The sequence below is a fragment of the Centroberyx gerrardi genome, chromosome 4, assembly GCF_048128805.1.
Source record: "Centroberyx gerrardi isolate f3 chromosome 4, fCenGer3.hap1.cur.20231027, whole genome shotgun sequence".
Taxonomy (NCBI): Eukaryota; Metazoa; Chordata; class Actinopteri; order Beryciformes; family Berycidae; genus Centroberyx; species Centroberyx gerrardi.
In genome coordinates this window covers 33527599-33544283 of record NC_136000.1, presented here as the reverse complement: position 1 = coordinate 33544283, position 16685 = coordinate 33527599, and the positions used below count along the sequence as shown (strand labels likewise).

The window sequence follows — 16685 nt, the reverse complement described above, 5'->3', positions numbered from 1 at the left end:
GTTGGTGTGTGTCTTGGTGTTGACATGCTGCTGAGGTCTGATACCAGCTGGTTCAGGGAATCACATTGTAGGGAATGTTGTTTGCAGAGAAGGGCTTGCTATTTTAATGACTGCTGGTCTGATTAGTTTAAGTGTTGCCAGAATTTATAAGTTTTCCTTTTAATATGTATATGGAGGGGGAACAGTTCTATTATTGCTACTACTACTAGGCTGCTACTGCTGCTACTACTACTACTACTACTACTACTACTACTACTACTACTACTACTAACTAGTGCATGTACAAACACCAAGTCAAAGGACAGACTGTTGCTAGGACAGCAAGCACACTTAAATTTTCTTCAGAAAATGTTGCCTTTTCTAGTTGCCATTAGTGTTGGAGTTGGCCTTTCCAAGCTCCAACAAAACCATCAACGTAACATGGAATGTTTTGGAACAGCCAATTCTGAGCTACCCTAACCTAACCCTAGTTTTACACCCTCCACCATTATAAATTGAAAATGTATAAGGCAGAAAATCTATTGTACCCATTGTTGTACCCAAAATGCTGTGTGAGTCTGTAAGCCAGGAATTTTAACCAGGTTTCTCATACCAGAGTATGAGCTTATTGGGTTGTTCTAACCCAGTTATGACATTTACTTGCGTCAACACAAAACTAGATTACTTGAGTAAGGGAGAAGGGAAATGTTGGCCTTTCCAAGCTCCAACAAAACCATCAACGTAACATGGAATGTTTTGGAACAGCCAATTCTGAGCGACCCTAACCTAACCCTAACCTTAGTTTTACACCCTCCACCATTATAAATTGAAAATGTATAAGGCAGAAAATCTAACCATAGCTATGTTGAAATGCAAGAGTAGCTTGTCTATCAGTCATGCTCTGGTTGAGTAATGGTAAGTATTGTTCACTGCCATGTTTGTTGTTGGCATTGTTGTACCCAAAATGCTGTGTGAGTCTGTAAGCCAGGAATTTTAACCAGGTTTCTCATACCAGAGTATGAGCTTATTGGGTTGTTCTAACCCAGTTATGACATTTACTTGCGTCAACACAAAACTAGATTACTTGAGTAAGGGAGAAGGGAAATGTCCCTTCTTAACTTGAACAGACACAGAGGAAGGATTAAAAGTGAAAGAAAAAGAAGAGAAGAGAGAGAAAAAAAATCAGTCTTACTTTCTTAGTGGGCATCTTTAGCTTCATAAATTCGGCCTCCCGGCAGAGAACATTCCAGGGAGCATGAATCTTCACAAAGCCCACACCTGGGGTCTTGGCCTGGCAAATATACAACACAGAGAGCTCAACTACACACAACTTGCAATATCAAAAGTCATTACAATGAAATGCAGGGATGTGATCAGGAAGACAAAGAAGCAGGAATACAGTAATTTCCCATTATAAATGAAGTCATTTGTCTTAACTGTCTGTTCGTTGTAAAAAAAAAAAAAAAAAAATTGCATCTCCAGAAAGGCAATTGAACAATTGACTTTATAATTTATGTCTTATCTCCAGATTGATGGTCAGTGTTTGATGAGATAATCCAGTGGGTGTGTGCTTCTTATTTAAAGGATAACGCTGGTGTTTTTTAATGCATTGCTCACCATCAGCAAATCCTATGAAAATAACAAAATCAGCAATGAATTTGTTTTGCCAACAAGTCTCGTCCATGTAGCCGATGCCCAATAAAGCCATGTCTCAGCAGCCCAGAACTTCATTGTATTAATAAACCTATTAAAAACACGTCACAGAGCCATGCCGTTGCTCTGGCAGCATATTTCATCATCGCGATGCACCGGGCCAGCCGACTTTTTCCTCAAACAACTTAATAAGCCGACCGTAAACATGTTTGCGATCTCAGGAAAGTAGTTTGGTAGCACCGAAAATAGTCCCCGGCGTAATGAAGAATTTGCTCCCATTTGAATTTGATTTGGTAAAAACTACAATAGCCTAACTTTTCGTGGTAACAGTTAACGATTTTTAAAATTGAAACTATGACTTTGTGAGCTGTATTTAAAGGTTTTTAGCTTACAATTGGAGCCAATGACTTCCGGGTTGAAGGCTAAAAACGATACGTGGGAAGTCAGAAAGTAATCGGAGTAGAGCAAACATTAGGAATGCATTAAAAAACACCAGCGTTATCCTTTAATAGTCTATATTTTACGCAAGATTTGTAACCAATTGAAGGAACACAAATGAAAATCATTTTTGCATTGGTCATGGTCATGGCAGAATGTACCATTGGATCTAACTTCTTGCACTCATTGTCCACTGAGTTGCCAAACCAGATAACTCATGAACTGGTGAGGACACTCTCAATAGTAGCTTGGGGTAAAAATTCACCAGAACACTGTCTGTACTGATTTTAAGTCCTGCCATTGTTGATATTTCTTAGTTAGGTAGCTAGTCAATTTAGTTTATTGTCCTCGATCTTTTCCAAGGAGGGCAATAAATGTTTCAATGGCTCAAGAGGTCATCAGTAGGCTATTATATATTATTAACATTTAAGAACATTGTAAACCAAAGTCTTAGTTTATTCATTTTGTAACAGGAATGTAAGAGCAAATTTCAGTGCAATAACGTCAGTTTCAGTTAATACTGAAATGTTTTGAAAACAGTGTTGTTCTCAAGCCCTAGTTACAAGCCATTTCTGATTTATTACATAGTAGACCACCGAAACGCTAGATGGCACCGTCGTGCTTTGTTAGCATGGAAGTATTAACAACAGAAGTAGTAGTGTTTACATTCTCTGAAACCCATGTTCTGGGATATTTCTTGCCAAGAATTCAGTGACATCTTTGGTAATCTTTATAATTTGGGGATGAGGTGTCCTACAAATGAACATATCTGTGAACCTCCTCAGCTCATCTCTCTTCAATCTGCTCCATGTTGTCTTCACTATCGGCGGACATCAACAGGATACAGGTAGGAGGAAATACGAAGCGGCCCAAGCACAGCAATCACAGTTGCTGCGGTTTTGCGTTGCCCTACGTGCAGTTAAATTTTTGGGGAGGTGCACGTAAGCTTCAGCGGCAGCCTTTGCAGGCTATGACACCTACTATGTAGCTACGGTGACACTTCGATGCAGAACCATTAATTAGCCTTTAGTGCACTGAGTACACTGAGGACCAAGATGCTCACAAAATCAGTGTGTTTTTGATGGGTTTCATGGGACCATGCATTATGGCACATAGAAAAAGCAAAGCAAACGTTGGATGAGGTTTGCATGTGGTGGTGGAATAATTATCAGTGAAGAATTGAAAGCGACTTGCATGGTGTTAGGTATCGCCCCACCACTCCATCATCATTTATTAGGAAACATTCAATTATGGGAGGATGTATAGCGAGCTGGTCATTATCACAAAATAAGCCCTGAAAGGATGAATCAAGAACACAACGTGAGGTGGAGGCTTGTTATACATTATCTTGCTTATTACCTGGCTACTTACCAAAGACATTTAACACAAAATATTGATTCTAAATCATTTTCTTTTCTTCCATTAGAACCTAAAGTAACTTACAAGCTTCTGCCAAAAAATACCAGGATTGTCTGCAGCAACCAAGGAGTACTGATTGCGTTAGTTAATTTGATAATCAAATCCAGTTCATTTTGTTGATTTCTAATTTAGAAAACAACAAAATGGACCAGATTCTTGACTACGGAGTGATATGATTAGATGTAAAACAGCAGTCTGTTATTCAGAAATAACAGACCACAGAAAGCATTCATTAGCCAATCAGAACTGAATATTCAACAAAGCTGCGTAGTAGCTGCTGTGCAAACAGACTTTGTTAAGCCAAACCTCACTCTTCTATGCCATGCGCTATTGAAACCATGCACACATTGAGGAATATGTAGGACAAATGTTTGACAGTATGATAATACTTGATAACAACATAAAAACACATCTTTTCACTGCTGCATTTGTACTTGCACTTGTACTTTCTGGTACAGTTTCATGCCTATGCTTTCTGTAACTTTCTTTCTTAAATAATTCGTTTTACTATGTTGTTTTATTTATATGATGTTGATATTTTATTGTTGCTTCACTTTGATGTTCATGTTGTTTTATTTCCTCTATGTTTACAAAGCACTTTGGTTGCATGAAAAGTGCTCTGTAAATAAACTCTGACTTTGATGTTCCCAGTCTATCATTTTCTAATTCTTAGTATTGCGTTGGTGTCAATGGAAATGATTGTTTAGCTGTCAACAGTGTGTAACACAGACTTGAGAAGTCAATATTAAATGATGAGATGAGCCCAGAACAAAGAGGAAAATAAGGAAAGAGAGAAAACCAGGACAAGTTTATTGTTTATCTTTCGGCTTAAAGGGCGAATCATCCATCCATCCTGACAGCAGGGCCAAACAAACCAAGCTGCCTGGCCCACTATCACTACATGTCTGAGAGAGAGAGGGAGGGAAAGAGAGAGTCTCTGGATGATCAACAGTTAGCAGAGCAAAACTTAACAGTTTTTGATGTTCAAGCATAAACCGTAGAAACACAAGTATAAACACAAGAATCAAGAATAAATCTCTCTTTTTAAGTGACAACCACAGCTTCCCTTACCATTGCCTACGGTCATTTTCCTGCAGTTTAAGTGCTGTTACAGCTGTCGTTAAGTGTAACATTGTTTAGCTTAGTTTAGTTTAGTTTAGTTTAATTGAAGCAAAAGAGGCCCAACTGTGTTTTCTGTCTTCCCACCAGCATTCAGTTGTTAGATTCACCTGTGGTGAGTCTGTCTGAATTTCCACTAAGGCCCTGTCCACACGTATATGGATATTTCGGAAAACGCATTTTTCCTCCTCCATTTTCAAAAAACCTCCTGTCCACACCAACAGTGTTTTACAAAATCTCTCCGTCCATACAAGAATGCAAAAATGATTTAAAGCGCCTCTGCAGCGCTTATGTTGCGGAGCGACTGGTCGCGCAAAGAGTGGAAAATAGTTCAACTTGAGCGGATAAGATCCGCGCTCACTTCTCACAAGAGGACAACTCAGCGCTACTTTGGTTGCCTGGCAACAAACTGAGTGCTCCGCTTTGTTTCTGCCACTTTTTTCAAAAGCGAGCTAGATTACGGATTTCAAGCAGAAGAGTAAAGTAAGAGAAGTACAGCAAGGTTGACTTGTAAACATGTAATCAAACCTAACAGTACTGACTACACGTAAACAAACTTGTGGTCCGCCATCGCTCGTACGTTCCTGACGCTGCTCAATACAAATAAAACAACAATTGTCATGAGCAAGTTGAGGTCATGATGTCAACGTTTTCCAAAAGCGCCGTTTCACCGGTCCACACACATACACGAAAACTGAGTTTTCTAGATATGTTTTCAAAAATACGTGTGGACAGGGCCCAAGTCTCCAGCATCCATCCCTTCAATCATCTCTCCCTACTTCCCGCCTCAATGCATTAGAGCTTGGCAGATGCTGTAATAGCTTAGTAATGAACAACAGCTTGGTTTAATAATGGTCAATATACATTAAAAATAAAAATTTAAATATACCCCCAAATTATACATGGATATGGTGGAGAGATGAGCAGAGGTCCATAATGTTAGTTAATGGGGAGCGTGTCTGTTCCCTCAGCCCTATGTTCCCTCAGCCCTATGTTCCCTCAGCCCTGTTCCCTCAGCCATATGTTCCCTCAGCCCTATGTTACCTCAGCCCTATGTTCCCTCAGATCAGTACCGCCGCCAATGAGGTAATGTTTTCGCCCCTTTCGCTAACCAACCCGTCCACCGATGCTCCTGGGACTACGACATATCCACCTACCCGGTTCTCCTACCCTCTTAAACATTCTTACCCCAGCCCTTCCATGGAGAAGTCTAGCACGCTCCTGCATTCTGAGTGGACCACTACACACAGCCTCAAACCACGATCGTTGACTACACACCCGCCACAACCCTCGAACGCACCTACTACATTGCCTCACCGACTGATCCAACACACTGCCAATCCACCCCGATACTTCTGGACCCACACGATGAACTTGATGACCAGGATATAGAAACCCTGTGGACTCCCCTACATCTTCCCCAGAAACCCCAACGAATTCCCCGCCGCTTTTTGCCCAGATCAAAGCCTTCCCCACAACACCTACCCTCATTCCAAGAAGAGTCGCCTACCCCAACCAACGCCCCGGAACCTGGACCTTCGACCGTTATACCCATCGAAAGCAGCTGTTTCCACCGCCACCGTCATTTCGGCAATAAACGGGAAAACTGGTCCTTGGCCCCAACTAGGCCAATCCTGGTCATTGGAGATTCTAACATCTCCCGTCTGCCTGAAGTTTTCCACTGCGAGATCCAAGTGGACTACTATCCGGGGGCTAAACTGTCCCATGCCTCCCATCTCCTCCGTCGCAGGACCCCAACCAGAAATCCGGAAGGTCATCCTATCTTTCGGCCTTAACAATAAGGACCAGGGCAACACCACCCTCCTTAGTCAGTAACTCCAAGGACTCCTCGACGCTGCTACAGCGACTTTCCCCAGTGCCAAAATCCTCGTCCCGATCCTCAACTTCTCGAACAACCTTCCTCCCCGGCTTCGAAGGAATATTCGAAGGCTGAACCACCTGATAAAACAGACACCCAACCCACTCTCGCCACTACCTCGAGAACGATTCCGAACCGGCCCCGATGACGTCCAATGGACCGCTCGCACGGCCCACCTAATCTGGGAACACTGGCATCCTTTCTTGGAATAAGGAAAATGGAAGACTTGGCTACATCCTGGACGAACAGGGAGATTAGTCAATCTCAACTCTACGATCGACTATGTTATGTATACATGCAAGCTCTTCTACAACCCCAACTGGGCAACGGAGGACCCCAAGGGATTCCATTACAGGAACTAGAAAATACGGCTGCACATTGAGATTAGCTTTTCTCACTCCCTTTACCAGCCATGTTTACTACTGTTCTCTTACGGTTCATTGTTATTGACATAGTTCTATTGTTTTACTTACTTACATACTTGTTATTTCGATCTATTGTTCCCCCGATTTGGGATCCTGTTATTTCCTATTAAAGGTTTTTGGGTTTCTAACGATGATGAGGGCGTATTTCTCAGTTTTGGCAATTTGCCAAAGGAGGAAACCCCATTCTCAAGTTACCCATTCACCCAATTTTTATTTCCGTATACCTCTATTTATCACTTAGATGCCTATCTGGCTTCAGGGGTTAAGTGTCGTAACGATGCGACACCACCCCTTATCTCCAATTCTCCTCTCCTCTTCTCCCTACCCCACCCGTTTTCCACTATGGGATTGCTTCCACGGATCCTGCCAGTCTTCTATTTATGAACACCCCGGAATTTCCCTCTCCCAATTCCTATATGACGAACAGCACCAAGTCTGGATCCATGAATGGTTTTACAAACCTAACCCTGATCCTAATTCTAACCTTAACCACTCCCCTCCAAGTGCCTCAACCCAACTGAACCATATCCCTAACCCTTACCACTCCCTTCTAAGCACCTCAACCCAACCACGCCACTACACTCAGTGAAATCTCCAATCTTGGACAGGTCAAGTTTCAGAAAATTGTGTTTGAAAGGCCGAAACATTAAATACACAACGGAGGATGTGTCCTGATATTTAGGTTTATTAGGTCTAGCTAGACCCTTAATACGGCTACATGCCACAAATTTAGCTAGCTGCTAGAACTAATACCTACTTTGGAGCCCCGAAGATTATCTTACTCTATTTCTTCGTCTGTCCCAAGACACTTTATCTTCGGGATTCTCTTAACCTAGAGCAATCAATTAATTGACGAATAGTCTCCGTGGATTTCTCACCCCAACGCAAGGGACGAACAGTCTCTGAGGGATCCCTACTTTAGGTTTCCCTGACTCTATTTCAGACGATTAGTCATCTCTTGGGACGGCAAAACTATCCAAGTTTGCATAGACAAAGATGCCTGGTGACATGCGACGGCCCGTGCCTTGCCGGTGGCTCTCTGTTAACTGTCCAGTCGTTGGATGAGGCAGGGAGAGTCATGGGATAATCCTTTACACACCTAACCCTCTGATGCTGAGGGAACATGGGGCTGAGGGAACATAGGGCCTAATTTGGATGGGGAAAAAAATTCATGAGGGAACATAGGGCTGAGGGAACATAGGGCTGAGGGAACATAGGGATGACCCCAGTTAGGGAAGCAGTTAGCCATTTCATGCTGTTAACATTATATTTATTTCCAAACTAGATAGGTCTAATTGTGTAAGTTGCAGCTAGGGTTGGGCGACGAATACATCAGGGATTAGACTGAACTCATCGCAGGTGGAAATTCCCTGCCGATTTTTTGCCCATTTAAATTACCTTGATATTTGGTTATTTAAATGTTGCTCAGCGCAAGTCTCTCAGGGTTTCCCGCAGCTCTTGACTCATAAACTCTATTATTTATGTGTATTTTCATTGGGACCAAAGCCCTGTTTAACACAAGATCTACTGGACAAAAGTGATATTGATCATGAGCATAATATTTTGGAGACAGTGTCACATTGTTTCAATGAAGTTAAGTGTTACAATTTAAGCTAATAAGCCATAATAGACTGTCTGAAATTTAGTATCTGGAATTATTTCCAGGTACAGTATTCCAGCTTTTTGTGTCAATTAAAGGCATACTGAGCAGGATTTTCCCCCCACTGGGAATCGAACCCCGGTTGATGGCATCGAAGGCTGCCATGCCCGCCATGCCCTTACTGGCCACCGTGCTACTTCAATGTGACACTACTTACTGTATAGTCACGTAACCACTGTGCTGGGAAAACATAAATTTAACACTTCCACCAACATGTAATTTGTTGTTAACAAGTCGTGTTCATTTCACGTTTTTCTGTGAGATCAGGTTGGCCAAAGATAAGCAAAGATTGTTTTCCCATTAACCCCTCATTGGCTCAACGGTTTTGTTGTTGTTGTTCTAATTACGCTTTCCAGTATTTCTGTTTTAATGTATTATAATTCTATAGATGGCCAACATAGTGATTGTTATATCATTGTTTATATATTGTTGTGTGAGCTACCGACCCGTTGGTGCATCAACTTCTGATAAAAGGCCCCACTCCCAATGAGGAACTAATATTTGTAGCCATGGAGACAGACTCTCACGGTATGGATATTGTGTTTTTTCTGACTATGATATTCATCTGATCGTTCTGCTTACATCTGTGATCAGAGAAATCAAATTTGTTAGTGGACGGAACAAGGTGCCGTGAGCTCATTGTACCCCAAGGTGGAAGCATTTGGCAGGCGATGGATCCATTTTAGTAGTAGGCTATAGGCTAGTGACAGACTAACGCTACAAATCCTTTCACAGACTTGCACTATAATCACAACATACAGGTCAGAAAGCCCTTTCAAATTTGTAGAGCATGACTACCATGTGTGATACCTGGCTTTATGACCCTTAAATTACATTACATGCAGCACGGGTCTAGCATCTATTCTAGTTATACATTCAAGTCTACAACTACGTTAACCCATTTTATTTTTCCTTTGGGTGCTTTTTTGTTAATACCATAAAAATGGGATGTGTGCCCTATCCAGTGTTGTCAACTTGGCGACTTTGTCACTAGTTTTAGCGACTTTTCAGACCCCCCTGGCGACTTTATTTCTCAAAAGCGACTAGCGACAAATCTGGCAACTTTTTCTGACTATGGGGAACAATGTTAATGTGTTGAATCCCAAAGCATTTGGCAATAAATCGGTACGGCTGATGCCGGAAAAAAACACCTGTTTGCTCTATTTGCTTGTCTAATCCAGTGAGGTCTAATGATCACAGGCTTCCCACACACAGTGTAGCCCCCCTCCCTCACTGAGAGTGGGGACTGTAGGTTATATTGATATGCAAATTATCATATGACTAGCTACTTTCTGAACAGCCAATAGCTACTTTCCTTGGAAAAGGGTTGGCAACACTGGCCCTATCAAATATTCAGAATCTGTGAGTGCCGTCGGGCGGAATTCTACAGACAACTCAGAGCGAGTTTCCCACAGAACTTGAATGGATAGAACGGTCCACTGTTTGTCATGGTAATTTGGCTAGTACAGCATAAAATGGCGACTATGGAATTTTAAGGGTTAGTTGCTATGGTGACAACACAAGTCTGGGCATTAAGACCGTAAACTGTGTCACACTTGCTTGAGAACTGTGCAGATGTGTCCGTTGCACGAGTGCTTAGCAAACTGTCAAAACTCAACTGAAAAGCTGCTGTTTGTGCTGAGGTTAACGTAGCATTATCAAAGATTGTGCTTCTCTCGCTAGCTCTTCTCATCAAAGTCTGCATATTAGCAAACCTAGCTGGTAAGCATCATCAAACAGGTACCTTTAAACTAATGTAGCTTAGCATACCTTTAGTGAAGAAGAAAAGTTAGCGTTCGCTACCTTCAAACAGCTAACGGATATCGTCAGAAACAGATGAACTCAACTATAAACACTTCTATGAACTGTGCACAGATGTCAAAAGTTTTGAGCTACTTAAAAAGATAGCAGTAATTTGTAAAATGGCACCATTTAGAGGTGGCATTGGTGACAATTTAATTCAGCTGCGATGCCAGTTTTCCACTGCTTTGGTCCTTGCTGCAAAACCTCTCGCCTCAGTGACTTGCCGGTTCATACAGAAGCTAGCCCAACGGTACACATGAAAATGGCTGCTGCTCTGACCATCCAGGAGCGTTGATTTGTATGGGAAAGACCGTTCTATCCATTCAAGTTCTGTGGAGTTTCCTCTTGAATTTTCTGCGCTCTCTTCATTTTAAGAATCCGTCAACAAAGTCATTACATGTTAGTGAATTTTCTATCATTTTAGATGTTCCTTGTCGAGTGTGGGAAATGGCATCTTAATATTTTACCAAGCTGGCTACTCGAGTAAATTTAGCATAAACAACGGCATGTAGAAATTCACCAAGGTCTTGTCTACCAGCATTAAGAGATGTACATTTGATTCCCCTCCCTTGCTGCTCTGGTAAATAACTTATCGCACACATATAAAACTAAATCTGACATTGTACAAACTTCTTTCTGAGTGCTATTCTAATTTGACTATTTATTAATTTCTGTATTTATTTATTTTTGTGTTTCCTTGTCCATATGATAATGAGGGGGGTGTTCAAATCAAATCAAAGTATCTCATAGTGTCACCTAATTTCCATTAGTTGATCTATATCAGAGTGCATAGATCAATTGTACTTGCCTTGCTCCCCAACTGGTTGCTAGACTATGATAGTAATGGCTGCATACAGTCAAGCAATAGCCAGAGATTTGTGACTCTTGGCTAGCAGAGCTGGAAATGCTAGTCCAGTTATTACAGTTATGTACTCTTTTGTTTATGTACTATGTGGTCCAGTTAGATGCTACTACTGACACAGAGGCCTACCCAGTAGTGCTCAGCATTTTGGAGGAAGTGGCTCATCACAATTGTTATCATCCCAACCGGTACAGAACTCCATAGAAAAGGATTAGAACTTCACAGTGATGATTTGTAAATTTAGTGTATGTTGTGATAACATTATTGATAACTTTATTGATGTACTATTATTTGATGTACTACTACCACAGACATCCAGTTCTTGAAAGGTCAACTCCAGAATTATTGGCACGCTTCATGAAAATGAGCAAAAATTATTGTATAAAATAAACAATGTACATAATGATTCAAATATTCTGCTCAAACATTTAGGCAAACTACTTACTACTGCCAATTTGCCTGGAAGAGGATGCGTGTGCATATTGCCCCCACGCGCAGTGAGGAAGATGGTGAGGGAGGGAAAGAAGAACCCAAGGATCACAGTTTCAGATTTTTTGGCCATGCACACCATTGGCATGTTTGCCAACAAAAGATGACTGTATACAAGGAAAAGCACCTGATACCCATGGTAAAATATGATGGTGGATCATTGATGCTTTGGAGCTGTTTTTCTGCTAGTGGTCCAGGGACACTTGTTAAAGGATACGGCTGGTGTTTTTAAATACATTTCTTACCGTCAACAAATCCTATGAAAATAACAAAATCAACAATGCGTTTGCTCTACTCCAATTACTTTCCGACTTCCCACGTTCCCTTTTTAGCCTTCAAACCGGAAGTCATTGGCTCCAATTGTAAGCTAAAAACCTTTAAATACAGCTCACAAAGACATAGTTTCAATTAAAAATCGCTAACTGTTACCATGAAAAGTCAGGATATTGTAGTTAATTATTTCCAAATTAGACATTTTGTTTCAATCCTCTTTCCTCAATTCCCTGCACAACCTCCCAAACAGCCTTGGGATTGTTCTTTCTCACACATGCCTCTTCAGAAATTACTTATTTCTTAATTTTATAGTATTATGTCCTTTGATAAAACGGTCATCAATAAAACTAAAAATGGAAAGGGAAGTGGAGGTTGAACTCAGCCATAATTAGGTTTTCCTGCTTCACAGTGGAAGCCTAATTATAAATACTGCCCTGGGGTTGAATAATGGATAATATACAGCCAGCAGTCCTGAAGGGTTGGAGAAGCCACTGGAAACTTTTGATCCAACTTAGAGAAACTTCTACAATGCTGGATTTAGTCTTATTTGTATTCTACAGGAGATTATACTATTTACCGGAGCAGCATGTAAAGTGAATCGAACATCCATCTTTTCATGGTGATTTTTTTATTTATTGACAACCACCACCTAGGGGACAATCTGAGTGACAGCAGGGAGCTCAGTATTTTGGATTCACTGCAAAGCCACTTATGAGTGAAGAACTGTTAGGGAATACAGCCTCTTTTGACAGTAATTACAAAAACGCCCCAAAAGTAGTTATACACTAGCTATACATTGTTGCAGTCTTGGTGAATGTCCACATATAAAAATGTTGTTTGCGTGGAGTTTTCTTGAGTAGCCAGCTCGGTGAACTATTTAGAGGCCTTTTGCTACACTATAAGTAGGACCAATCAACAAGAAACATTTAAAGTTGTATCCGGACAAGGTTTGTCTGCAACATCAGTGTCAATTCAATTCACCAATCTGTAATCCCTTTGGGGGCGGATTTATTAAATGAAGAGGGCACAGAAAGGCCTGTCAAGGAGGCAACTCATACTGAATATTTGATAGAGCGCATATCTCATTTTTATAGTAGGTCTTATAACAAAAAAGCCTCAAATGGAAAACTTGCTATACTTAATGGGTAGAGCATGGCATTAACAGATTCTGACTATGGGAGCTTCCAAACTGGCTGTAGAATTGCCCCCCAACAGGACTCCTAGATAGACAAAAGTATTGTAATAAACTTTGTACTTTAGAGGTGATAAATAACTGGATTAGACAGGATAGCGTAATGCTGCCACCACCTTTGGTAGACCGGTCTGTGTCCAGTGTCAGAGGCTGTTTCATAACCACCCCACAACAACAGGAATCAGACAATAAATTCAACTTTATTGAAGGCTAGACTTGCCAGGTTAGACTACAGGCTAGTTTTGCCATGGCACCCATTAGGCTATAAGAACATGCATACAATTTCTCGAGGTAGGTTACGCTAGAAACTTTAGGCACTCATTATCACCTCTAGGGAAGAAGGCCAAAGACAGGGACCCCCAATCCATAGGCCAATTGAGGCCAATTGAGCTAAACTCCCCACACTATAAAAACGACAGCAGCCCAGCAGGTGCACTCCTAAAGGCCCAACCCTATCTGACTTACAGGAAGGCAACTAGCCTCCCCTCATCGCACTGGAACCAACAGTACCCTCCTAAAATAGCTGTCTTCAATGCCGGCAGCCCTAGTAGCTGTGAACGACACCCTCCCCCCCAAAGAGTGCCAAGCTGCAGAAGGAGCAGAGTATCTTCCCAGAAGGCTAACGCAGCGCTCAGCTCTGTCTTTTATCAGTTCGCGGAGCCTCTGGCAGCACTTGCAATCAGACACGGGTGCAAATCATCGGCCCATAATTAGTCTGTCCCTTCCAATAGGGAGACATAGCTCATTGCTGTCCCTCTACGGTATCAATAAATTAAAATCCATTGACCTCATTGACATGTTTCACAGTGATTTTTGTTGTCATAAAATATAGATGACTTCTGTATATAGTTCTCTTTTAGTGATACTACTGATTTCAGTACAGTACACAAAGGTATGTAGCTTAATCTGAGTCAAATTAGCATAATTTCTGGTTTATAAAACGGTCTAATACTCTAATATAACCCATTTCTTCGTTAAGTGATACCTATGTTAAAATGAGCCGTGATGTCAATTTTGTTTAATCGTCATGGTTGGAAGTCCCATTGTGTTTGTTTTGTCGCCTACTGCAAACACACATATGTCTACAGTTCTGCCATGTTGGGAATCGGAATAATTAAAATGTGTTTTTATATTTAAATTATAAGGGTTGCCAATGATCTATTCCATAATAATATGACTAATGGAGCAAACTGATGAAGTGTTAAACTTCACCATTACTATACAACACAATTAGAGAATGTAGATGAATGACTGTTTTGATCATAATTTCACTGTTATCTCTCTACCTACAATATAGATAGTCGTGGAATTCTGGACAAAATCATATCTGACAATAAAAATATTCTCAGATTTGGGTCCGAGAGACAAAATAACATCAAATGGGGGTCTGTGGCCCTAATGTGGACTAAATTAGGGGTCCTTGATATGAAAAAGGTTGAGAATCACTGCTCTAGTACCATGAATGCATACATTTTAAGCATGGGTGGTCACAGTCTAAATCAAACGCGTAACCCTGTTAGTGCCATGCTCTACCCACTGAGCTATACAGGGCCACGATGAGTTATCCATAAGGCATATTGCTATGCAAAGGATCATTGCCCATTCATAATTTTTGTCATGGAGTATTGCATAAAATAGTGAAATCTAAAAGCATTTGATATCCAACATTTGATATCTTTATTATTCTGATTTTCAACATGACACAACATGTCTGTCTATGCGTATTTGCAGTACAAAACAAATGTTTCCATACTGTGAAAGCAGCAGTACTAGGGGACTTACTGTTCACTCGCACCAAGAGCGTCACAAGCTACAAAAAGCGGCTGGCAGTTATTAGTTTTCAATGGGAGCTGGAGACGAGAGGCAGCCGTCGCCGTGGCAGCAGCGAGCGGCGCGATGCCAGCGACCAGAGCGACGAGGTGAAGTTGAGCTGTTAACTTTATGCAAATTAGCGGCGCTGCACTGAAGCAGCAACCAATTGCCGATAGGGATTTGATTTTCTCCCCGCTGTAACGTCTCGCTATGTACTGAAGTTCATATTAGATATTTGTTCCATATTGACAAGTAGGAGAAACTGATTGTTGCTGTCTCTGGTTTGATAATTAATTTGATAATGCATGTCACAGTTCACGACTGGCCTGCCGAATAGCTCTACTACAAACTTGATATTGGGCGGGCAAAACCAAACTTTATATCTGCAGCGCCGCTAGAACGGTGCTGCTCATGACGCTTTTGGTGTGAGCGCACAGTTACTCATGAAACCCTAACCCTTGGACCTGCACCTCTCCTCCTCTGGGTTCGATTGCTAATGCCTGAAAAAAAGCCAATGTCAAAGCCATGCCACCTCATTATCATATGGATGAAGAAATACAAAAATAAATTCAGTAAATTCAGTAAATGTACTATTTTCTTTGTTCTATCAACATAAGTTTCCGCCGCCCGGATTTCAGTGTCACACATTCTGTTCAAACAGAAAGGTGAACCAAAACACTTACCACAAATAAAGTCTCTGCGCAAGCTACCGGTGGTGGCCCCTCTGAAGAAGAGCCATTAACTCCCTTGGAGGAGCAAGTGCAGGAGAGCCTGACTGAGATGCAGGTTCCATTGTGGGAGGGATGGATAAGATGTGACGTTACGGTTAAAAATAGCTGGAGAAGCCGCGCACACACCTTATTATTACGCACAAATGTTTTAGCTGCATTGTTTTCAACAAGTTCATGTCGCTGAGACACTGGTTCATAATAAGTGTCAGCAAATCAAGAGAAGAGCATACAAATTTTATTTATCCAATTTATTAAGAGCCACAGGCTCTTGACAAGTCACGTCCGCTGCCAATTTCCATAAATCCCTAACCTTTATTTTCCGCCTCAGCCTTGGAACACCCAAAAATGCATATGCAATTGGGCCAAAGCGCAAAAAGTTACCAAATTAAACATCACAAAACTAGTTCCGGCTGTCATTTGTTCTTCTCGATAGAATAGGAAGTTAATATTGCCAAGTACATTCACCCAATGTTATATGATGCATCTTTGGCAGGACACTGGACTTAGACTGTAACACCAGGCAAGGCATTCCTCAATGCGGTGAGAGAGCGCTATTTGACTGGCTTTGATTAACTGACTGACTGAGCGTTTTGGATATGCAGTTCGTTCGACACGTCTCGGCCACCGTATATTTGTCTTCTCTCTGCAGTCTGCAGAGGTGGGGAGCAAGTGGCAAGTCGTCTTTGCAACGGTGATGTAAAACACCAAGGGAATCAAGGGGTCACCAAACTCATCAAGTTTTAAATGCTACGGGAGCAGCTTTACCATGAACTCTGGATTGGCTCTCTGATTTCATTGGGTGACAGGGGAGCCATCGATGCTCTAGCGCAGGGACCGATCAGCTTGCAGATGGCTATAAGAGAGCTTTGAAAAGCCACTGAAGCCATAGAGGGGAGGTCAAGGATAACGGATGTAGTTTCCAAGTTAATGCTGATGGCTGATTTTGAGGCC

General features: G+C 41.5%; 1 protein-coding gene across 1 annotated transcript in view; it reads right to left on the bottom strand.

Annotated features, from left to right (window-relative positions):
* Nucleotides 1-16685, bottom strand: part of ano1b (anoctamin 1, calcium activated chloride channel b) — a 128477-nt gene that overhangs the window by 91004 nt on the left and 20788 nt on the right. Inside the window, exon 3 of the mRNA XM_078283293.1 lies at nucleotides 1172-1270. Coding sequence (XP_078139419.1) covers nucleotides 1172-1270 — 99 coding nt within the window. The remainder of the gene's footprint in view (nucleotides 1-1171; nucleotides 1271-16685) is intronic.